Source organism: Mustela erminea, chromosome 11, assembly GCF_009829155.1.
Source record: "Mustela erminea isolate mMusErm1 chromosome 11, mMusErm1.Pri, whole genome shotgun sequence".
Classification (NCBI taxonomy): domain Eukaryota; kingdom Metazoa; phylum Chordata; class Mammalia; order Carnivora; family Mustelidae; genus Mustela; species Mustela erminea.
The window spans coordinates 85,503,834-85,529,726 of NC_045624.1; the positions used below are offsets into that span (position 1 = coordinate 85,503,834).

Here is a 25,893-nt window from a genome sequence, read left to right on the forward strand (position 1 = left end):
TCACACTGCGTAACACAATGTGGGGAGAGAGAGGGAGGGGTGATAAGCACTGGGGATGGAGGTTTAATTTTACATACCACAGGTTAAAAGCAGGTTAAGAGATCCTCTATGAGAAGGCAGTGTTTGACCCAAGACTTGGCAGAGGACGACAGTTGGGGGAGATGAGTGGGAGGGAAGCTACTGACTGGAGTCAAGGCATAAAGGTCATTGCCTTTGAGAGTGCTGAGAACAGATGGGAAGGGGCAAAGTGGTGACAGTGCAAGTAGTGAAAAGTAGTCCAAGTGTGAAATACTCTGGGGGTGGGTGCACCTGGCTGGCTCAGTTAGTAGAACATGCAACTCACTTGATCTTGGGGTCATGTATTCAAGCCCCATGTTGCAGGGAGAGATTACTTATGTATGCTGAAGTTTGAGTTGACTGCATGCGGGGTGAACAGGATGGGAGACAGGAGAAAAGTCCAGGTTTTGATCTGAGTAACTAGGACCATGTTCCGAGATGTAAAAGAAGCAAGTTTGAGGGATCAGAACTCAAGTTTTTAGTACCTGATGGACATCCAAGTGGAGATGGCAAGCAGGGAGTTGGATATATAAGCATGGATTATGGAGAAAGAAACATGGATTAAGGTACAGTGGACCAATGGCCCTAAGACCAAAGATACACCCAATCAAGGGAGTGACCCACTAGAGATGAGGCCCACAGATGGGGTCAGAGGGCACTCCCTGCTTCGGGGGTGGGGGATGGGGACATGGTGACCTCAAAGAGACAGCCAGCGATGTACTAGGTGTAAGACACACAGGTTGGCTAATCCGTATTAGCGACATGACCTTTTCTCCTCCCTCACTGGCTTCTGCATCATGGAGGAAATTGCTAATATTCCCAATAAAGTGTAACTTTAACAGCTTTAAGTCTAAATATTTCCCTTATAAAATTGTTAGTATAAGAGATTCAAAAATGAAATTCTTTCCCACTGAAAAATGACTTGCTTCGTTAAGTTGCACCATCCCTGCCCCCCTGCAATACACACACACCCGAGTGCTCTACAAGTCTTGGCCAAAAACACACTGACACAATCACCCTACACTAATTGTTTCTTTGCTCAACACTTTAGTAATAGGCTCTAATTTAGTGTGGATTTTGATGTTGCCTTCTGAGTTTCTTCACGGGTCAATTGTTGGCTGTTTTGGCCATTGAGAAGGTAACCCTAGAAGAAGGCAAGAAAGCCTTCCGAGTGACTGGTGGCAATCTCATTGTCCAAACACTTTAGTCCCACAAGTGAGGTAAAAATGCCCCACGGCCAAACAGCAGGTATGAATCCAGCAAGACAGCAGATGAGAGGAGTGGAGAGGCAGAGGAAGTGCCCAGCACTCGCCCCATTCATCAACCCGCCCAGACATAACCTAGCTCACGTGATGCCTGAAATTAGGTTCCACCAAAACTAGTGAGTTTTTAAAAGTCTTAGTGCTTAAAAACATCACGTAGAAATCCCACTCATAATTGCTGACACAGACTAGATGTTGCCATGTATACAACTTTTTAAGTGTTGCCAGGTGAAGGACATCCTCAGTCTGCTGTTACAGTAAGTAGCTATTAGAACTACCTCTATGCAAATCACGTTAAAGTGTTTACTCATAGGGTAAATATCCAAAAATTCTTTATAATTTAACAAATTCAGAGTTGCCCAGTTTATGCATCTAATGCAAAGTGTGAACATATTCTGAATTGCTAAGATTAATGAATTTGTTACAGGTTTCATTAAGAAATAAAGATGGTGGTTAGATTTTTAACGGGAAGAATTCCTGGGAGGCTGAATACCACTAACTCTTGAAGATGGTGGTTTCTATCTTCTCATCTTCCTCATCTCAGGAAAGAAATTGGGAAGATAGTCACGCTCTTCATTTAAAAATCTAGGAGTCATCCTTGATCTTTTTCTTTGAACAGATGTAATAAAATAGTGGGACTTTATCTAAGTCTCTCTGTAGATCATATATAGACACGTGTACCTAGATCTACACGCATGAGCTACATCTATGGGATAAGAAAGCCACTGAATAGTACGGTACAGCCACAGGAAACCAGCATCAAATTTCCCCTTCACATACATGCAGGCACTCTTGTTCTCATTCATTCTCCCTGGCCCTGGGGTCATTCATTCACTGGCTCCCCGAGAGCGCCTGGCTCAGGGATGCTATATCACGGGGTGGGAATTTGGACTTGGGGCTGGAGAGGGTGGACAGGCCAGAAATAGAGCAGAGGTATTTCCTTCAACAGCCTGAAAACACGGGGTTCCTGCAACGCGGCCCTGGGATGAGGAAGAGGCTACACAAAGCAAAGGAGAAGATGCCAAGTTCAACCATCCATTTCTAAATTTTGCATAGGGTAGGACCCGAATCCAGGAAAGGAGAAAACGTTTTGCTATCCCTCTACGTGATCCCAGAACCTTGGTTAATAGCAGAGTTCTAGGACTCACCTACCTTACGGAAAAAATCAGCTCTTCTGCGTTAGTCTAGGAATAAAACCACCATTTATCCCACCACCTGGCACACAGCACCCCCGTCACTGCTTCCTGAATAAATAACGTACTCCTAAAAAGTTCTAAGCTGTCCAGCCTCACTTCCCGTATGGCCCTCCATGTCACATCCATACTCTGACTCAACTACTTCCTCACCATTCTCCTTTGCTTGCTGCCTCCAATCCTATGCTCTGCCCCTTTCTCCTCTTGAAATGCCTTCCTACCTTGCCTTCTCACAGGGAAGTTCAGATGTCCCCTCTTCCAGGAAGCCCTCCCTCCCTGATCCTTCCAAATCACTAACAGTCCATGACTCGTGAGACCACTTTGTCCCACAGTGAAGCACTTCTTTCCACGCCTGTTTGAGAATTACACCCCCTTACACCTTCTGCTAGAACAAAAGCCCCTTTGAGGCGGTGGCAGGCGGGGGCGGGGGGGTGTGGAACATGACGGTTCATTTTTCTATTTCCAAGACTATACACGTTTGGTTCTATAAACACATGCTTCAGTGACAGAAATAAGCCCAAAGCACAGCATGTAAGGAGATTTTCTCGCTGTATATAAATACCGTTTTACCAGCTAGTGTGATCGATCCCCTTACTACATGAGAGGGCTGCGCAAGTGTGATGCCAGTCTGGCCTCTGAGCTCACTGCAGGGGGAGCGGACACTGGAACCCTCTCAGGTCAAGCTCATAACCAAAGTGATGTTTACCATGATCAGACTCACCTCATTTGCTAAGGCAAAAGTTCCCCAGTGAATTGCCACAGATTTCCTTGTCTGAACGTCAATGTGAATCCTCACAGCTTCTTCCGGGTCTACGTGCTGGTATTTCATAAACCACCTGATAAAACAGCAATTTATTAATTCTGGCCTTTGGAATACACCCTCAATTCTAATTACTGCTTCATTTAATCAGCCTTGAAACGTTCTTCACAGGACTGAGAAAGGCAAAAGCCATCTCTTTTAAGTCCACTTTTCTGCTGGAAGACAAAATAAGCAAAGATCTTAAATTGCCACACACTTGCTAAGTCTCAAGCAAAGCTCCCCTTTGCAAGCTAAGATGTCATTTCACGAGCATTTGATTTTACTGACCATTTATTCTGAAGGTACGTTCTACTCTTAAAGAAGCAGAGTCTTTGCAATCCTGGTATGAATCAAAGAAACTAATGGGTCAAGAGCTAGAAGCCAAAAGCGTGATTCAGGATAACCTGAATAAACTTGCTGAAACCATTGTTTTTTTAGCTTGCTAAAGCAAAAAGCAAACAAAAATTAGTGTAGGATATTTAAAGACTGGGAGAAAAAAAAAAAAAAATCAGTGGCTATGCAAGGATGTTATTTAAACACCATACACCATACTGAACAGTGAGGTGTAGGATTTAGAGGGAGAGTACCTGCGGGGGGCTACGGGGAGTGCGTGGAGACAGTGTGAGGCTGCCCGAAGTCTGGGGAGGGCAGGGCCCAGGAGGCTGGGGCCTGCACGGAGACCCCAGCTCTACCCCTGCTGGGTGTGTGGAGCTCAGGCCTTCGGCTCCCAGCTCTGCTGCATCGAGACTCACGGACCTGGACTCGACAGGTGCTTCTGTGTTTCACAGAACACACCACAGACAAGTTCATCGGCAACAGCTAAAGGGTTGTTATTTACTGTTGGGAGCTGCTGAGCCCCCTGGGAGGCTGGAAACAAAGCCACTGTGTTCTACTCAACAGCGGGTCAGAGAAGCATGGTTCTGTCCTGCCTCCTGACTCTCGGATCCCAGGCAAAATGCAAACAGCTTTTGGTGTTTCTACTGATTTTTTTTTCTTTAAACTCCTATAGCCAATCAAAGCGATGGACATACTCCTTTCTACCCTTCATGTCTATCTGACATAAATTCAGAATTTTTATTTTGGTGTGAAAGTTAAAAACAACATCCTGGGGCACTTGGCTGGCTCAGTCGGTGGAACATGTGACTCTCTATTTTGGGGACATGAGTTCAAGCCCCATGTTGGGCATAGACCTTACTTAAACAACAACAAAACGCAAAACAGAACTTCTTACCAGCTTGCATAGAATATCTGGTGACAGATCCCCACAGGGATACTACTGAAAACTGCTTGGGGGTAATCATTGTACATTCAGAGAGTATTGAAACTGTGCTGGGAACCTTAGTTCTAAAACTGTTAGTACTGACCAGAGAGATGGATCATGCAGCAGAAGCTACACAGCCTAATTCTTAGAGCAAATACTGTGCTGCTGGCCTCTCCCAACTTAGTTAACAGGACAGCTGCAATGCAAGCAGGAAGGGGGAATTCTGTGAGGGAATTTGTATAGTGAATCTGTACACAATATACCATCACGTATATGGGATCCTTATATATTGTGACACAGGAAAAATCTTCAGAATTACAAATAAGGTATTCTAATATATTAAGAATACCCTGAGGGGTGCCTGAGTGGCTCAGTTGGTTAAGCATCTGCCTTCCGCTCAGGTCATGATCCCAGGGTCCTGGGATCAACCCCCACATCGGGCTCCCTGCTCAGCAAGGAGCCTCTCCAAGTTCCTCTCCAAGGGACTTGGACTTCTCTCCAAGTCCCTCTGCTTGTGTTCCCTCTCTCACTGTGTCTGTCAAATAAATAAAATCTTAAAAATTTTTTTAAAAAGAAGTGGAAAACCAAAGTTCAAAGACAAGTGATTCATAGTAATTTTTAAAAATAGGGTAGAAATATCTAGCGCCTTAAAGACACTAGGGAAAAAAAAAAAGAAAAAAGCCTTAATAAACAGTGAAGAAATGGTTTTAGTGAGCTTTAAAAGTTAAATACAACAAAATCAGATGGAAATAATCAGATTTGCACAATTCATTTTTGAGTTAGTGTTTCTCCTGCTTGTGGGATTGCCGAAATTAAACGCCATCCTACATACAATTCTGTATCTGTGCCTGTACTGCAGGAAAGAAGACATTTCTTCTACTATTGGTGTTTATTTTCTCTTAACTGGTACCTGTCACCCAGCGTTCGCTGAAATCGGGCTGCATTCTCTGAAATCACCTCTCTTTCCCTGAGCCGGACAATATGAAGGAAAGCACAGGCAGGGCCAGGTCTCCTGGGTCTCCAGTGCCCTGTGACCTTCAACCGCTCTGACTGCGGGCAAGGCGGGTACAGCGGGAACAGCCACACTGAGGGACACGGGACCAGTGCAAGGGACTCACTGCTCGGATTCCTCGCTTGTTCTCTGCCCAGGGCAGGAGAGCTACCGCCTGGGGACGGGCTCACGGGACGTGGAGCGGAAGGTGGTTGCAGAGAGTTCCTTCCCCACGTGACGAACAAGAGCCGGCTTAGCTTTGCTGACTGGCTGATCAGTTTAACCCAAGTCAGAACTGTACCTGAACTTGCAGCTAGGCTGCAGCAATTCTTTAACCCTCGGTCCAGCTTTCCTGGCGACAGGATCTCGGATTCTGAGTCATCACGTAACAGGTATGACGGACTGAGATACTTGACAAGAACTGAATCTGACCCACCAACCTCCGAAATCACCGCCAGTAACAAACGTCCACCATTAAAATCACAAACGATACCCCAAATTATCCCGAATTCAAAACTCCTTTAGAGTCAGGCCACCCGTCACGGAGCAGGGCTGCCTCCCCGGGGGCCCCCACACACCTGGGTTCATACGCGCCGATGGGAATAGCCGCGAGGTCAAAGGGGCCAAACCGTTTTCCTATCTCTTCGAAAGCCGGGCAATAACCAGTGTCTCCTGCGAAAAAAAACCGACTCCAGGGCCCCAAGACAGACCAGCTGCCCCACAGAACCTTGTTGTCATCCATGAGAGTCCTTTTACACCAGTGCTGTGAAGGGGTGAAGACAAAGGTGACCTGATCGTGGCCGGGGACACAGTTCTCCTCCCACCAGTCCAGCTCGATCACGTTCTCACAGCCGCACTTCTGCATCCAGTCGAGGAGGCCCAGAGGAACGAACCACCGCAGCTCCGGGCCGAAGCGCTCGTTCAGGGCGAGGACGGAGTTGTAGTCCAGGTGGTCGTAGTGGTTGTGGCTGATGAGGACCGCGTCTATCGGGGGCAGTTCGCTCACGGTGCAGGGCGCGCGGCGGAACCGCTTGGGACCCACGCGCTGTGACGGTGACGCGCGAGAGCTGAAGACGGGGTCGGTGAGGAAGATGAGCTCGTCCATTTCCACCATCACCGTGGCGTGTCCCAGCCACGTGACCCGCAGGCCGGCCTCCCGCACGCCGGCCTCCTGGGGCTCGTCGATAAAATATGGCTTCAGCACCGGGAGCTCTTTATCAAGTTCCTATGCAGAGAGAGAAAGAAAAGCAGCTGTTGGAGGGGGTTAGAAAAAGGTACGTCAGAACAGAGTTTGACATAAATCAGAGAGAGAAGGGCTATTTGGGAGAGAACTGACCTCATTCAGTAAATGTGCTATTTTTGCTTATTGCTTAAAAATGCACATTTCTTTCTGAATCTGACTCCATAAAATCATGATAGTATAAGGTCTCAGTCCCAAATGCTGGAGACAAAGGGAAAATTAAATTGGCCATTCTGAGCACCGCTGAATGTATTAACCTTCTGAAAAGCTCTCTCCCATAGGTGCTGGAAGCCGAGCTGGCCGAGCCGTGGTCACTCTGCCATCGCCCCTTCACGTGGCCGGTGCCTTTGCTGTGAACACCGGTCTCAGAAGCAGCTCAGCCTGGATGGTCAACAGAACTCACAGCCATTTCTTGGCAGATCTTGTAGCTCAGATAAGAATCGGACTTTCTAAGCACACAGAGCTCAGAGCAGAGTGCGGTGCTGATACCCCGGTGACCCCCACCCCTACCCGGCCCCTGTACAGAGGGCTCGCCCCATTCCTCACCCTCAAGGCTTTCCACCACCCAGCAAGCCACAGCAAATTGTGGTCCCTGCCTATGAAGGGATTGCTTTTGGGGTGTAAAGAGATGTAAAAATGCTAAAGACACAAAACAGAAGCATTAATTCGTTTAGTTGGTCTACATTTTCTCCTCGGATTAAGGGAGAACAAGAAGCGGCTCTGTTTTGGGATCACAGTCCTGGCTTGTATTAGTGCTTTCTGAATTGTGCTTTGGCGATCTGCTCTACAGCCGGATCGAACTCTCTTACAGGCAGATGCTGCGTGAACCGGCCGTCCTCGTGCTGGAGGGACGCTACAGCTCCAACCTCCTTCCCCACTTCTCACCCACCCCAGAAACATTTCTTTCAAGCCTCAGTAACAGAACAAGCTCTTCTCCAGAGTAACTGGCTTTATTCATTTGACTGCCACTGGGAAACTCTTACCAGTGTCTGCTCTGCTCTGTGCTTGGGCTGGGAAGCAGGGGTAAGTCTCCTGCCGGTGCTGCCTGGCACGATGGTGCACGTTTCTTAATTGCGGCTTCTCTTCTCTGCCCTAAGAGTCTGTGTGCTCTTCTGTGTTCGATCTGATTTTTATTCCTACATCTATTTTCCTAAGTTGCTGCACATCAATTTTGAAGAGTCTGGTATTGGATAATTAAGGAGAAGACAAGACGAGCTACAGCCCAGGAAGAAGGAATGAAGAGCCGGGTTGCCAAAGGCATCAGGGACACGGTAACCTGTGTGAGCTGCTGCAGAACTGATGAGAAGTTCATGATGCGGAGGAAAGGAAGTCATTTCAGGTGGAGAAAATGCCCAAGCAAAGGCCCAGAGCCTAACAGGAATGTGGCATTCAGGGGCACGGGACAATCTATAAAGGATAAGAACACAGCCAGGGCCTTGAATGCTACCCAGGGACAGGAAGCATCTTAAAAGCGGGGGAGGGAGGCAGTGCCTGGCTGGCTCAGTCAGCTAAGTGTCCAATTCTTGATTTCGGCTCAGGGCTTGATCTCAGGGTTGTGAGATCGAGCCCAGCTTCTGGCTCTGAGCTCAGCCAGGAGTCTGCTCGCGATTCTCTCCCTCTGCCCCTCCCCCAACTCGTGCGTGCACATACACGCACGCTAATAAATGAATTTTTAAAAAAAAGAAAGAAAAAGGCTTATCCCAATTTAGGTTTAGAGGAAACACTTTTAGAGTGCAAATGATGACCCGGCATGCGTCACAAGAGCTGCGGTGACAGATGAAGACCAAACAACGGAGACAGGAGTGAGACAGGCCAGAGAGGGAAGAGAGCCGAGCAGTCACAGACTGTGTGAGTGGGAAAAGGCCCATGATGGAGGAAGAGCAGGAGCAGCAGAAGTGGAGGACGACAAAGACGCCTCTTAGCCACTCTACGCCTTAGTCTCCTCATCTGAAAAATAGGTACAGTCGTACCTATACTTCGCTATTGTGGGGACCATATCAGCAGTAGCACACTGTAAGCCCACTGTATTCTAGATGGGAAAAGAAATCGCACCCCGATGACCAGTCAGACACCAACTTCGACGTTTTTACTGGTTTCCTTTCTCATAGTCACTAATCTAGTTAAGATCCTGAATACTACCCGGACACATTAAAGTCTTCCTCAATGCTCGACTGTCTTCCTGTCAAACTCAATCCCTACCCAAGAGCCACCTCAAAAGCAGCCTACTTCCAGAGTACCACTCTCCCCACCTAGAACAGCTTCACAGACTCGACTCTACTGATGATCAAAACCCGACTCACCGCCTCAGCCCCGCCGGACGCCCGCCGGTGGACTCCCCCGTTTTCCCTTCCAGCAGTGTTTCACCCAACTCCTGCAGACGGTGCCCCACCTACACGGGGCCTGCTTGAGAGCCCCCCACTATACTGATCCCGCTTCTCAGATTCAAATGCCCTCTCTCTAATCCCATGGAGACCATAATCGAACTGTGTACGCTTCATGGGGCCAACACGGGGTTCTCGACAGGGACAATCACTCCAACCACTCACCCTCCATGCCATTTTGTTCATGCACCAGCCCGTGGACATTCTGCCCAAACCCTGGCTGAGTGTATAAAGGACGTATCTCATGTCTCACTCAACTTGGAATCAGCCACAGCACCCCGTGCACGGGGCAGTGACGAACACATCACTTGCTCAATAAAATGTGTTGGATGAATGAGAGTAAATTTTTCCAATCGGTTTTCAAAGTTGGTAGTTAGGGTTAGTGAACAAGAACGAATGTTCCGTGGTATCCTTTTAACAGTGGAGGAGGGGAGAGGGAGGGAATTAAATAAATAACGTTGCATCTGGTACACCTATAACTGGAGGTACAGCTCCTATTAACTACATCCACTTACAGGGGAGAAAACTATGATGGCACACACGCAAGGTCACGGCGGGCCTTCACACTTACTGCCTTGCACCACTGACTCCTAAGTATGATCTCATTTAATACATATTTTTCTAGAAAACAAGTAACAGTCCAAGGATCTGATAGTAATCTGCCTCTTATTCTCCCCTGAGGATACAAGGCAACTTTTGGAGAGGGCAGCTAATGTACCTTATCCTGATTCCAGTGACCATTTCATGGGTATATAAATAAGGCAAAACTCATCAAATTATATTTTTTGAACAGGTGGAGCTTGGATTAGATTATTAAAACCATTTTAAAAATCTTTAGCAACATCATGTGTTAAAAGGGCATCAAAATATCCATAACAAAATTCCCTGAAAACATTTGCACTTTCTTTTTGCTCTAATTTTAAAAGCCACTTGAAGTTCCCAGTCTCCCATGACCTGCAGACTGGTGGGAGGTAACAAAACCCATGGCAGAGAGCTCCTGGCAGCCTCCGCTACTCTCCAAACAAAGGATTAACAGGGAAAAGCGCAAAAAGAAGCCAGTCACCAAGGACCACATATGTATGATCCTATCTATAGGAAATGTCCACAAGAGACAAATCCATAGAGACAGAAGGTAGACGGGTGATTTTCCAGGGGCTGCGGCAAGAGAATTTGGGAGCTGATGACTAAGGACATGGGGTTTCTCTGTGGGAAAGGCTGCACAGCTCTGAATGCCCTGAAAACCACTACAACTGTAGAGTGTGTGAATTAAAGCTCAACAAAGCTATTTTTAAAAGGCCAAGTACTGACAACACATCTGAACTAAGCAACCATACCTTCATGTTTCCTCCTGCATGCGGTTTGTTTCTAAGCCCATCACAAAAGAACACCTTATTTTAAAGAATCTGATCTCTAGCACCACTGTCCCCTAAAACGCAAAGAAACAGTCTATAACTGAGATTCCAAAAAAGACAAAATAACTTTGTCCTTTTGATCCTCAGAGTCTGAAAAAGCACGCAGAGGGGCACTCAGCTGGCTCATTTGATGGAACTCACGACTCCATCTCGGGGTCGTACGTTCAAGCCCACTGGTGGGTGCAGAGATTATTTAAAAAAATAAAATTTTAGGGGCGCCTGGGTGGTTCAGTGGGTAAGGCCCCTGCCTTTGGCTCAGGTCATGATCCCAGGGTCCTGGGATCAGCCCCTGCATCGGGCGCCCTGCTTGGCAGGGAGCCTGCTTCCTCCTCTCTCTCTGCCTGCCTCTCTGCCTACTTGTGATCTCTGTTTGTCAAATAAATAAATAAAATCTTTAAAATAAATACATAAATAAAGTAAATAAATAAAATTTTACAAAAGCACGTAGATTAGGGATAGAGAAATTCTTGTTTAGTTGAAAAAACCAAGTACTCACTTGACATTTTTCTTTACAGGTCAGGACTTTTCTTGGCTGGCCTTCCTCTTTTTAAAGCCGCAAATGGGAAAATCCCTGGGCCCATAGTTAATGCGGACACTAGTTAATGTTTACGTTTCTTGGGGAACTGGAAAAATCCTACCGTGCATTCCACAACTGTTCTTTGCCAGACACTGGAAGTGGGTTCTGTCATCTAACTCTGTGAATCAGATGTCACTGCCATTTTATAGATACCCAGACCAAGGGGGAGGGTCACTAAGAAACTTGCTGGGGTCACACAGCAAATGCATGCTCAATCAGGAGTGGAATCAAGGCCTTCCTGGCTCTAAAGTCCCTACTTTTCATTAAACCATAATTCTCTCCACGGCATAACTTAAAACAATGAAACCCATATTCCTATTAATATACTTATTATTTTTAGAGTATATATGTGCAGGAGACAGAAGAGAAAGATTTGATGTAAACCTGCTAAAATCATTTTCTTAAAAAAAAAAAAAAATCACATTAAAAGACTTGAGTTAAGCCTTTTCTTCCACCTGAAAGCATATTTTTACTGAGGATACTCACAGCTATACTTTGCAATTCAGATTTAAAAAAAGACTTTTTCATATTTATTTTGACAATATCATGTTAACAGTGAATAGAGACTGTGCTTGTTACCAAAATACCTCCAATGTAATTAATTTTAATGTTAATGTTTTATATTTTTGCCATGCTATCTGTATTAGAAGTACCAGATCCATTGAAATGGCTTAATATTTTTAAACTTCTCCTTGATTATAAAATAAAATACCCTTCATAAAATATCTGCAAAATACAGGAAAATACAAAGAATAAACAAATAAATAATCTTTAAAAAAAAATTTCAGATTGTGACATTTTCATCCACCCCTTAAAACTCTGAGACACATACTTAAGTGTTAAAAATGAAACAAACAAGGGCGCCTGGGTTGCTCAGTTGTTAAGTGTCTGCCTTAACAACTCGCAGGGCCCTGGGATCAAGTCCCACACTGGGCTTCCTGCTCCACAGGAAAACTGTTTCTCCCTCTGCCACACCCCCTGCTTGTGTTCCCTCTCTCGCTGTCTCTCTGTCAAACAAATAAATAAAATCTTTTAAAAAAAAAATTAGGGGCACCCGGGTGGCTCAGTGGGTTAAAGCCTCTGCCTTTGGCTCAGGTCATGATCCCAGGGTCCTGGAATCAAGCCCCATATGGGGCTCTCTGCTCCGCAGGGAGTCTGCTTCCTCCTCTGCCTGCCTCTCTGCCTATTCTCTCTCAGGCAAATAAATAAAAATTTTAAAAAAAGAAAAAAAGAAACAAACGGGGCACCTGGGTGGCTCAGTCAGTTAAGCATCCACCTTTGGCTCAGTTGGTCCTGGGATCGAGTCACTGGGCTCAGTGAGTCTGCTTTTCCTTCTCCTGCCCCTCCTCTCTGCTTGTGCTCTTTCTCAGTAAATAAAATCTTAAAAATTTAAAATAAAATTAAAATGAAACAAATAGATTGAGGAAATCTGTCAGAATGTGAATGGAAGGAAGGAAGGAAAAAGGAAAGGAAAAGAAAGGAACAGAACAATGAAATACAGAAAAAGATCTAAATGAAACAGAGATAAGCAACATGCCCAAGAAAGACTCCAAATAATGATGGTAGGGGTGTCCACTGAACTGGGGAGAAGAGTGCAGGGACTCACTGAGCACGTCAACAAACAGAAAACATAAAACCGAAAGCAATCCAAGTTAAAGAACAACAAACGAAATAAAAAATACACTAGAGGAAATCGAGGGAAAATTAGCAGATGTAGAAAAACACATCAATAATCTGGAAGACAAGGCAACGGAAAGCACACAAGTTGAAAAGCAAAATAAAAGAATTTTTAAAAATGAGGATAGGTTAAGGTATCACATGGACAACATCAAGGAAACATTCCCCTATGAGGGGTTCCAGAAGGAGAAGAGAAAGAGAACTTATTTGAAGAAATAATGGCTGAAAACCTCCCTAACCTTGGGAAGAAAACAGACATCCAAGTTCAGGAGGCACAGCAAATCCCAAAAAAGATGAACCCAAGGTCCACAGAACACATGATTAAAATGTCAAAGGTAAAGATGAAGAATTGCTAAAACAGCAAGACAAAAATGAAAATTTACATAAAAGATAAACCTCATAAGGCTATCAGCTGATTTCACAGCAAAAACTCTGCAGGTCAGAAGGGAGTGACATGGCATACTCAAAGAACTAAAAGGAAAAAGCTTACAACCCCAAATACTCTATCCATGAGGTTATCATTTAGAATGCAAAGGGAGAAAAAAAGAGTTTCCCAGACAAAAAAAGTTAAGGTAGTCCATCACCTAAATGTTAAAAGGGCTTCTTTAAATGGAAGAGAAGAGGCCTCAATCAGATGTAAGGAAACAATGGATAAGACGACGTAAAATAGGACAACGTAAACACAAAACATAGCGTGGGGTAAAAAGAAAGTTCTTCTAGAACACGTTCTAACTTACGTGATCGTCACTGAATAGAGACTGCTCTAGACTTAGGATGTTATATATGACCCTCCTGCCAACCACAAACCCAAAACCCATACAAAAAGTAAAGAGAAAGAAAGGCACACATAACACTGCAGAAGACCAGCCACAAGAGAACATGAGAAGAAACAACTACAAAAACAACCAGAAAGCAAAGAATAAAATGACAATAAGTATATTCACCAACCAATAATTACTTTATATGTAAATGGTCTAAATGTTTCAATCAAAAGACATAGGGTGACAGAATGGATAAAAAAACAAGTCCCATCTCTACGGGGCCTACAAGAGACTCACTTCAGACCTAAGACAGTAACAGACTGAAAGTGAAAGGATGGAAACAGACATTCCATACAGATGAATGTGGGGCAGAAAAAGTCGGGGTAGCAATATTTATATCAGACAAAACAGAATTTAAAAGAAAGACTGTAGTAACAAAAACAGGCATCACATAATAATTACGAAGTCAATCGCAGATACCTGCGTACCCAACACTGGAGCATCTAAATACATAAAACAAATATTTACAGACATAATGAGAGAAATTGACAGTAATACCCTAATAGTAGGGGACTTTAACATTCCATTTACATGAATAAATAGATGTTCCAGAAAAAAATCAATAAGGAGGGGCACCTGGGTTGCTCAGGGGGTTAAGCCTCTGCCTTCGGCTCAGGTCATGATCCCAGAGTCCTGGGATCGAGCCCCAAATTGGGCTCTCTGCTCGGCAGGGAGCCTGCTACCCCTCTTTGCCTGCTTCTCAGCCTACTTGTGATCTCTCTCTCTCTGTCTCAAATAAATAAATAAAATCTTAAAAAAAAAAAAAAAGAAAAGAAAAAGAAAAAAGAAAATCAATAAGGAAACAGTGTCTCTGAATGGCACATTAGACCAGATAGACTTAAAGAGAGAGCTATACAGAACATTCCATCCCAAAACAATACGCATTCTTTTCAAGGGTACATGGAACATTGTCCACAACAGATCACATGTTAGGCCACAAAACAAGTCTTCATATGTTTAAGAAGATAGAAATGATATTATGCATCTTTTCAAACCATGACAATATGAAATTAGAAATCAAACCAAGAAAAAAATACTGGATAAGACACAAACACATGGAGGATAAACAACACGCTACTGAACAGCCAATGGTCCATGAAGAAATCAAAGAGAAATTCAATAAAATACAAGTGACCAAAGAAAATGAATACAACAGCCCAAAATCTTTGGGACACAGAGGAAACAGTTTTAATAAGGACATTTATAGCAATAGGGGACTATCTCAAGAAACAAGACAAATCTCAAACAATCTAACCTTATACCTAAAAGAACAAACAAAACCCAAGCTAGTAAAGGGGAGGAAATAATAAAGATCAGAGTGTAAATAAGGGAAATAAAGACAAAAGAAATAGAAAAGACCGGGGAGCATGGCTCTGTGGGTTAAGCCTCTGCCTTCGGCTCAGGTCATGATCTCAGGGTCCTGGGATTGAGCCCCACATCTCTGCCTGCCTCTCTGCCTGCTTGTGACCTCTCTCTCTCTCTGTCAAATAAATAAATAAAATCTTTTAAAAAATAAAAAGGGTTTAAAAAAAAAAAAGAAATAGAAAAGATCAATGAAAACCAAGAGGCAGTTCTTTGAAAAACAAAACTGACAAACCTTCAGCCAGAATCATCAAGACAAATAGAACACAAATAAGTGAGACACAAAAGAGAGAAGGAAGAATATGGAAATAAAAGGATTATACAGGGACTACTACAAAAAACTATATGCCACTAAATTGGATAACCTAGAAGAAATGGACAAATTCCTAGAAACATATAATTTAAAACTTAATTAGGAACAATAGAAAATCCGAACAGACCAATTACTGGTAACAAAATTGAACAGGTAATCAAAAAACTCCCAATAAACAAAAGTCCAGGACCACATGGACTCACACATGAATTCTACCAAACATTTAAGAAAGAGTTAACATCTATTTTTTTTTTTTAAGATTTTATTTATTTACTTGAGAGAAAAAAAGCAAGAGAGATATCACAGAGGGAGACAGAGAAGTAGACTCACTGCTGACTGAGCAGAGAGCCCAAAATAGGGTTCAATCCCAGGACCATGAGGTCATGATATAAGTGAAAGGTAGCCGCTTAACTGACTAAGCCACCTAGGTGCCCCAATCTTACTCACACTACTGCAAAAACACAAGAGAAAGGAAAGTTTCCAAGTCTGTTCTATTATGCCAGCATTACCCTGACACCAAAAAAAAATACTATAAAAAAAGAAAACTACAGGCCAATAACCCTGATGAAAATAAACACAAAAATCCTCAACAAAATATTAATAAAATATGTTCAACAATACATTAAAAAGATTATTCACCATTATCAAGTGGGATTTATACCTGGGGTCCCAGGATGCTTCAATATCCTCAAATCAATCAACATGACACACCACATCAACAAAATGAAGGATAAAAATCATATGATCCTTTCAATAGATGTAGAAAAAGCATTTGACAAAATTCAATACCCAATCATGATTAAAAACTCTCAAAAACCTGGATTAGAGGGAACACACATCAAGACTATAATAGGGCCCAATCTGATGAACCCAGAGCTAACGTTATACTCAATGATGAAAAACAGAGCTTTTCCTCTAAGTTCAGGAGCAAGACAAGGAAGGCCACTCACTCTCACCACTTTTATTCAACACAGTACTGCAAGTCCTAGCCACAGCAATCAAAGAAGAAAATGAAAAGGCATCCAAATAGGTAATGAAGAAGTAAAACTTCCACCATTTGCAGAGGACATGATACTATATACAGAAAAACCTAAAGACTCCATCAAAAAAGTATTACAACTAATAAAGGAAGAGTTACAGGATACAAACTTGATATACAGCAATCTGTTGTGTTTCTATGTCATTAACAACACAGCAGAAAGAGAAATTAAGAAAACAATCCCATTTACAATTGCAACAAAGAGAATAAAAAACCTAGGAATATATTTAGCCAAAGAGGTGAAAGACCTGAACTCTGAAAACTAATAAAAGAAACTGAAGATGACACAAAGGGAAACATATTCTGTGCTCATGAATCAGAAGAACCAATTTCTGTACTATCCGCAGCATCAACGCAATCCCTATCAAAATACCAATAATATTTTTCACAAAACTAAAATCATCCTAAAATTTATATGGGCCCACCAAAGACCTCAAGTAGCAACGGCAGTCTTGAGAAAGAAGGACAAAGCTGGTAATATAATCCCGGATTTCAAGATCTACTACAAAGCTATAGTAATCAAAACAGTGTGGTACTGGCACTAAAACAGATACACAGATCAACAGAACAGAATACAGAGCCCAGAAACAAACCCACACTTACATGGCCCAGGTCTATGACAAAGGAGGCAAAAATATAAAATGGGGGAACAAAAGTCTCTTCAACATATGGTGTTGGGAATACTGGACAGCTACATGCAAAAGAATGAAACCAGACCTTCTTATACTATACACAAAAATCAATTCAAAATGGAATGAAGGTCTAAATGTGAGATATAACTCCTAGAACAAAACATAGGCAGTCATCTCTTGGGTATCTGCCTTAGCAACATTTTTCTAGATGTATCTCCTCAGGCAAGGGAAAGAAAAGCAAAAATAAACTATTGGGACTAAACCAAAATAAAAAGTGAAGGAAACCATGAACAAAATGAAAAGGCAACCTACGGAATGGGAAAAGGAAGATATTTCCAAATAATATACCTGATAAAGGGTTAACATCCAAAATATAAAGTACTTCTACAACTCAATACCAGGGAATCAAATAATCCAATTAAATGAGGAGAGGGCCTGAATGGATGTTTTTCCAAAGACAAACAGATCCCAACAGACCCATGAAAATATGCTCAACATAATGATCAGCGAAATGCAAATCAAACCACAACGAGGTATCCCCTGACACCTGTCAGAATGGTTAAAATGAAGATGACAAATAAATGCTGTTGGTGGTGATGTCAACTGGGGCAGCCACTGCGGAAAACAGTATGGAAGATGTTTAAAAAATTAAAAACAGAAATATCACACAACCCCGTAATTCCACTATTGAGTATTTATAAGAAAATGAAAACATGAATGTGAGAAGATACATGCAGCCCTATGCTCACTGCAGCATATGGAAGCAATCCCAGTGTCCACTGAGAAATGAAAAGACAAAGAAAACGCAGAATATATATATACACAATGGATTATCAGTCAGCCTTAAAAGGGAAAGAGATCTTGCCATTTACGACAACAGGGATGAACCTAGAGGGTATTATGCTAAGGGAAGTAAGTCAGAGAAAGGCAAATATCACATGATTTCCTTATATGTAAAACCTAAAAAAAAAAAAAAAATACAGAGAACAAACTGATCGTTGTCAGAGGGAAGAGGATTGGGAGGATGAGCAAAATGGGTGCAGGGGGCAGGGAGATACAGGCTTCTGGCTATGAATGAGTAAGTCACAGGAAAGAAAGGCACAATGTAGGGAATACGGTCAATGATACAGTAATAACACAGGCGCTACCATTGCAGTGAGCACAGCGTGAAGTTTAAACTGTCAAATCACAGCAGTGCACACCTGAAACATAATGTAATGTAGTTCAACTACAATTTTTTAAAAAGGCAAAAACAGGGGCGCCTGGGTGGCTCAGCAGGTTAAAGCCTCTGCCTTCGGCCCAGGTCATGATCCCAGGGTCCTGGGATCGAGCCCCGCATCGGGCTCTCTGCTCAGTGCAGAGCCTGCTTCTCTCTCTCTCTCTCTCTGCCTGCCTCTCTGCCTACTTGTGTTCTCTGTCAAATAAATAAATAAAATCTTTTAAAAAAAATTTTAAAAAAGGCAAAAACAAAACAAAACAAAACAAAAAATAGAGACATTTCAGAAAAGCAAGTTCTCAAAAGACTGACTTTCCATGTACCCTTTCCTTGGGAAGCAGATTAGGAATGTGCTCCTCTAAAATGAGAACACAGCCAAGAAAGAGGAACAAGTGGGGTGCAGGAAACAGAGCCAGCACTGAGAAAGCAAAAGGCCTCAGGTCAGGGGTGAGACTCCAGAATGGAAGCGTGCAGGCAAACAGGAGGGGCTGTCAGCCCAGAAAGAACCCAGTGCTGACAGACCAGCTCAGAGTCTCTCCTCAGGAATGCCACTGAGAAGGAGTGTGGGGGAGTGATTAGCCATAAATACATACAAAGGTGTTAAGCAGATGACAAATAAGGAATCACTAACCTCAGAGGGAAAGAGCATGGAAGAAAGGAGACATGGCCACGGTACATTGCTTGGTTCGTCAGCGAAAAACAGGGATAGAGGCCCGGTAGTGTGTGAAGCAAAGGGGAAGGTCAAGTAGACCTGTGGGGGAGAGACGGGGAGTGGTACGGAGGGAGTGAAAGCTGACGGTGAACAGTGAATGTGAAGGCTCACAGAATACCACACCATTCCCTGCGCTGCGATCTAAACAGTTAAACTCACAGAATCAGAAAGTGGATGAGGGCAGCCAGGGGCTAAGGCCCCAGGGAAATGCACAGTTTTGGTTCCAGCTAAGCAGCATGAGGAAGCCCTAGAGCTACGTGACACACTGTGCCTATGGTCACCAAGAACGTGCTGCACCCTTAAAAAAGGATGAACTCTTACACTTTTGGTGGGAATGCCACAACCAGAGGGCACATGCAGCCCATACAGTAAACACACTCTGGACGGCCTGATTCTGGTGGCCACGGATTACTGCACTACTGGGCACCTTCTACATAAGCTGACTACTTTCAAGAACAGGAGGGGCACCTGGGTGGCTCAGTGGGTTAAGCCTCTGCCTTCAGCTCAGGTCATGATCTCAAGGTCCTGGGATCGAGCCCCACATCAGGCTCTCTGCCCAGCGGGGAGCCTGCTTCCCCCCGTCTCTCTCCACCTGCCTCTCTGCCTACTTGTGATCTCTGTCTGTCAAATAAATAAATAAACCTTATTAAAAAAAAAAAAAAAAAAAAAAAGAACAGGAGACACCAGGGCGCCTGGGTGGCTTAGTTGATCAAGCATTTGCCTTCAGCTAGGTCATGATCCCAGGGTCCTGGGATCAAGCCCCACAACAGGCTCCCTGCTCCGCCAATAGTTTTCTTCTCCTCCCTCTGCTGCTCCTTCTGCTGTGCTCTCCCTCTCTGTCAAGTAAATATATAAAATCTTAAAAAAAAAAAAAAAAAAGAATGAACAGGAGACGCAGCGGACCCACTTCATAGAAAAGACACAGAGACTCAGACAAAAATACGGTGACAGAGGAATATGATCCAAATGATAAAATAAAATCCCAGAAAAAGAGCAAAACAAATGCAAATAAACAATCCACCTGATAAGAGTTCAAAGTAATGGTCATAAAGATGAGAGAAGAATGGATGAACTCAGTGAGAACTTCAACAAAAAGAAAAAACAAAGAACAAGTCAGAACAGAAAAATACAGTAACTCAAATAAAAAATACACTAGAAAACCAACAGCAGATTAAAGAATTTAGGAGAACAGACCAACAGTCTGAAAGACAGGGTCACAGAAAGCAACTGAGTGAATAAGAAGAAGAAAAAGGTGACAACATCAAAGTGTAGTAACATTCTCCCCAAAAGAGAAGATAGAAAAGGGCAAAAAGCTTATTTGAAGAAATAGGGGCGCCTGGATGGCTCAGTAAGTAAAGCCTCTGCCCTTGGCTCAGGTCATGATCTCAGGGTCCTGGGATCGAGCCCCGCGTTGGGCTCTCTGCTCGACAGGAGGCCTGCATCCCCCTCTCTCTCTCTGCCTGCCTCTCTGCCTACTAGTGATCTCTCTCTCTGTCAAATAAATAAATAAAATCTTTTTTAAAAAAAATTTTTTGAAGAAATAATAGCTGAAAACTTCCCTAACCTGGAGCGAAAAAACAGACATCCAGGTCCATGAGGCACAGAGACCCCCAAACAAGATGAAACCAAGGAGGTCCACACAAAGACACATACAATTAAAATGGCAAAAATTAAATATAGAGAATCTTAAAAGCAGCAAGAGAAAGCAAACAGTTACATACAAGGGAAAGCCCATATGGCTATCGGCTGATTTTTCAGTAACTTGCAGACCACAAGCAAGTGGCATCATATATTCAAAGAGCTGAAAGAAAAAAAAACCCTATAACTAAGAATACTGTACCCAGCAAGGCTATCATTCAGAATGGTTAAGAGAGAAGACAATTTCCAAGACAATTTGAAGGAGTTCATCACCACTAAAACAGCTTTATAGGAAATGTTAAAAAGGAATTCTTTAAGTGCAAAGAAAAGGCTGTAACTAGAAGAAAGCTGTGAAAGGTAAACTTCACTGGTAAAAGCAAACACACAGTAAAGGTAGAATATCAACCACTTACAAAGCTAGTAAAAGACCATTAAAAGACAAAAGTGGTAAAATCAATTATATCTATAAAAATGAGTCAAGGGGGGGGTGCCTGGGTGGCTCAGTGGGTTAAGCCTCTGCCTTCGGCTCGGGTCATGGTCCCAGGGTCCTGGGATCGAGCCCCGCATCGGGCTCTCTGCTCAGCAGGGAGCCTGCTTCCTCCTCTCTCTCTGCCTGCCTCTCTGCCTGCTTGTGATCTCTGTCTGTCAAATAAATAAATAAAATCTTTAAAAAAAAAAAATGAGTCAAGGGATACACAATAAGATGAAAATATGACGTGACATACATAAATGTGGGAGTCAAGAACAGCACTTTTAGAATGTGTTTGGACTGAAGTGAAATCAACTTAATACAGACTGCTAGAGACGTGTTATTCACGAGCCTCCCAGTAACAGAAACCTGTAGCATATGAAGAGAGAATGGAGTCCAACCATAATTAAGGAAAATCATTAAATCTCAGGGAAACAGAGCAAGAGGAGAAAAGATCAGGGAACTACAAAACCAACCAGCGAACAGTTAACAAAATGGCCAGTTAACAAAATGGCCAGTTAACAAAATGGCAGTAGGTACGTACCTATCAGGGTCTTTAAATGTAAATGGTCTAAATGTTCCAATCAAAAGACAAAGGGTGACAGAATGGATTAAAATAGAAGAAGAAAAAAGACCCATCAATATGCCACCTACAGGAGACTCACTACAGACCTAAAGACACATACAGACTGAAAGTGAGGGATGGAAAAAGAACTTCCATGCATAAGGGAAGTGGGGGCAGGGGGTAAAAGGTAAAAGCTGGGGTACACTGTTTCTATCAGTCAAAGCAGAATTTAAATCAAAGACTGTAGCAAGAGACAAAGAGGGCAATTACATAATAAGGGGCTCAAGCCAACAAGATACTGTAACAACTGTAAACGTTTATACACCTAACATAAGAACACCTGAATATATAAAGTAAATATCCACTAAACCTAAGGTCTAAGAATGGCAGGGCGTCTTTCTGCTGTGTTGATGGCTCTGTCTCCACCACCTAGAACTGTGTGCCTGGCCCACAGAAGGTGCTCGGTAAATACTCACTAAACGAATAAATGAGTGAATGAATGAGTTACTGGAAGGGCCTGAGAGGGTCCATGAACTCACTGAAATTATAAAAAAGGATTCAAAGCTTTCGTCAGATTTTCAAAAGGGACCAGGATAAGAGCTTCAGAACCACTAGCCTGGCGAGTTTTCTCAGAAATTCAACCCGGTTTCTAGAATATTTCCGAATCCTTAGAAGGCGCAGATGTATTTCTGCCTTCATGTGATCACTCATTTCCCAAGTGAAATAGTTACCATCGCTTACTTCTGCAGCTTTAGAAACCGTGGCTCAGAAAACTGCAAGAGCGTCAGGGCAGCTCTGTCGCTTAAGGATTTTAGCTCAGGTCATGATCTCAGGGTCATGAGATCGAGCCCCATGTTGGGCCTGCACTCAAGACGAAGTCTGCTTGGGATTTTTTCTCTCTCTCTGCCCGTCCCACCCTCCCCCTGCCTCCCACCCACTCTGGCACATGTGCTCTCTAAATATATAAATTCTTTAAAGAAAAAAAAAAAGGGAAGAAATACACTGCATAGTGGTAGCCTATCCATCTCGGCCTCCAGCCCTACCCCTCCTCTTCACAGCTGAGGCCCATGCTGCTCTTCATACTGGTTCTCCAGGAGGAGAAAACAAGTCAGTGGGAGGGGTTCTTGTTCCTCCCATTGTCAAAGTTGAAACACGTAGTAAGGTTTGTGTTGGGGTGGTTTTTTTTTTTTTAAAGATTTTATTTATTTGACAGAGAGAGAGTATACAAGCAGGGGGAGCAGCAGAGGGAGAGGGAGAAGCAGGCTCCCACTGAGTGAGGAGCCCGATATTGGACTCGATCCCAGGACTCCAAGATCCTCACCTGAGTGAAGGCAGATGCTTAACCCACTGAGTCACCCAGGCACCCCCATGTTGTCAGGTTTTTATCTATTAATGCCCTGCCTCATTCTAACAAGGTGTTGGAAAAGTATTATTCACAGTAATGAATTTGTTAGCTAGGATTAATACTGTGTACATTCCTTAGCATCAAAGTGACAATATCAGGGTTTTTTTTTAAAAATCCCATATCCTTAAAAACAATAGCAACAACACTTACCAAGGTAAAGGATCTCCCACCACCTCCATCCCAACCCCCACCAACTCCCACCCCTGCTATGCTTCCCACCACAGATCAAGCCATCAAGGATGCCCCCACTCTTTTCATCCCATCCCCCACTCCCAACAAAGCCTAGCAGGATGGGTTGGGAGAAAAGAGAGGCCAAAAGAGACAGGTGGTGAAATGGGGCAAGAAATTAAGAAAGGTGGTGGGAGGGGGGAAGGCTCTGGCAATTAGGAGCCACCCACCCCATTGCAAATAGAACCACACTGCTCTAATAAGCCGCATGCCCAATGTTAATACATTTTATCCTAGGTAAAACACACATATTTAAAGGTCAGTGACCTACTGCCAATTTTTAAAGGTCTGGGTAAGTTATCTGAAAATCTCTTTTCTAGCTTGAACAGCTTTATCCAAGGATGCGGGGTGGTGGGTAGGGAGAGCCAAGCACTCTGGGCAATGTCTTAACCTTCATAATTCATATTCCAAACAAAAATCAGGTTCCTACTTCACGGTACATGTCCTATATTTACTGCTCTCCATGACCTTGCTCGTGCCATCACCCACATGAAAACCACTGCCAAAATGTTTTTTGTCTTTGTAGGCCCAGATCAAGTACATACAGCCTCCTCCGGGAAGCCGTCTCCAGCCCCACCAGCTAGAATCAATTGCTTCCTTGCCCATACTCTAAAATGCTCTATTCCTACCTCTAGTTGCCACAGATCAGAGCTGGTTATTAATATATGTACTTCATTGCTTAATTATCAACTTAAGGGCACTGTATTCAATTTTCTCCCCAGAACCTGGCCCTAGGTCTTATCACATAAAAGGGGCTCAAAAGGAGTGTCATAATATAATTCACAGCAAAATTAAGTAATAATAAGAGTAAATATGCAGCCCCCCCACACACAAGAAAACCAAATTCTACCTCCTTGGAGCCTGGAACACTGCTGTGATCTTTTTCCATTATCAGCCATCTGAGAACGTTTGGAATGGAGAGATTTTTCCACGTCGGCCATGGGTTAACAAATCTGCCATCCTTTCCTTTCTTTGATTTAGTTACATCTTCCTCTAGTCTGTAATCCAGTTTGAAACTTTTCCTGGAAAACCTAGAAGAATCACTTCCTACAGAGCTCCGGGCTGAATTCTGGCGTTTTCTTACTGCTTCTTTGGGATATTGGCTGCTTGTCATCAGGGACTGGCTGCTTTCATTTTCATCCATGTCCTTTTCAGAACTAAAAAAACAGAAGGAGTGGAAATATGGACTTGAACATAAAGGCATTAAAACTTATCACACAAATCCGTAGTATTATTTCTTAGGAAAGAGAAATTTCCTCAAGCTTATAAAAACTATAGGTCTCTATCAGCTCAAACTTTCTTTTGGCAAAACACAATTTCTGAATCCAATATTATAGCTTGCTAATTAGAAAAGATGTTTGCTTTATCTATTCCTGCCAAACCTTATGCTGTAATCCAAAGCAAGGTCCACCCAGCAGGGAGCATTTAAATATATGAAATTTTCCATTTCAATGGTATCTTTTACAATTAAAGGACCTTCCTGAATGTGCATTTCATACCTGAATTTTAAAAATATTTTTGTTAAAAACACATTGAGAAGGACTGCCTTAGTTCCTTGAAGATAACTCAGTACTCTACTAGGCCTAGCCGTGTTTTTACTTTGAAGATAATCTGTTACCAATTCCGCTAAAAAACACACTGAGTTCAGATCCCAGGAAAGGAGACAATAACATTAGTGGAGAGATATTTCAATAATGTATTTAAATGGTGAACCATGCAAATTTGACTTAACTCAGATTTAGAACTGCCAAGACAGTGTAGTGACCTTGGATAAGTTTGCTACCCTCTTTGGGCCTCGATTTCCTCATCTGTAAAATGGAGATAACAAAAGTACATGTCTCTGATGTTTATGAAGAGGTTTTAAAAGCTAACATAAAGCACTTAGAAACATGCATGTAACATGTATATAACAAATATAACACATACACACATGGCAAGAGCTCGACAATGTTAGCTGTTGGCCTCACTATTCCCACCACCACAACTTAACCCAAGGAACCAAATCCTTCATTTTGAACTATGTAGATACTCCAGATACATAAAAGTGTTAACATATTAAGAATATGCATTGATCCAGGGGGATGGGGGAGTGACTGTCATTTGAGCATCCAACTCTTGATTTTGGCTCACTTCATGGTCTCAGGGTCATGAGATCAAGCCCCAGGTCAGGCTATGTGCTCATCAGGGAGTTGCTCAAGATTCTCTCTCTCCCTCCCTCCCTGCCCCTCCCCTGCTCATGTGTGTGAGTGCGTGCTAATAAATAAATCTTTCCCAAAAAAGACTACACATATATCTGCCATGAATTTCATTTCTTTCCGATTCTATTAAGCAAACATTTGCTTTCTGTCCAGTTTAAATACAATGCATACATATAATACATTTCATAACTAACAAAATAAACACAACAGCCAGCCAAATATTTTTATGGCCTCAGCGATATTTACCATAGAAATACTGTCTGGGAGGGAAAGGGAAAAGAACAGAAAGGCTAGGATGAACACATACACTGTGTTCCAAACCGTCTACAGTAAAATAGTGTCTGGTCTAGGGAATAATCGGTGTTGGGAAACCAGAGCTGGCAAAAGCTAGAGCACACGGTGTTGTACTCAGCACCCCTGGTCGCTGGGAGCCTCGTGGCTAAGA

General features: G+C 43.1%; 1 protein-coding gene across 4 annotated transcripts in view; it reads right to left on the reverse strand.

The window, feature by feature from the left end:
• Positions 1–25,893, reverse strand: part of NAPEPLD (N-acyl phosphatidylethanolamine phospholipase D) — a 46,926-nt gene that overhangs the window by 1,415 nt on the left and 19,618 nt on the right. For all 4 annotated transcript variants that reach the window (XM_032306083.1, XM_032306085.1, XM_032306086.1 and 1 more), the window contains exons 2-4: positions 24,101–24,407; positions 6,142–6,788; positions 3,234–3,348 (exon numbers count right to left, since the gene is read on the reverse strand). In XM_032306083.1, coding sequence (XP_032161974.1) covers positions 3,234–3,348; positions 6,142–6,788; positions 24,101–24,407 — 1,069 coding nt within the window. The remainder of the gene's footprint in view (positions 1–3,233; positions 3,349–6,141; positions 6,789–24,100; positions 24,408–25,893) is intronic.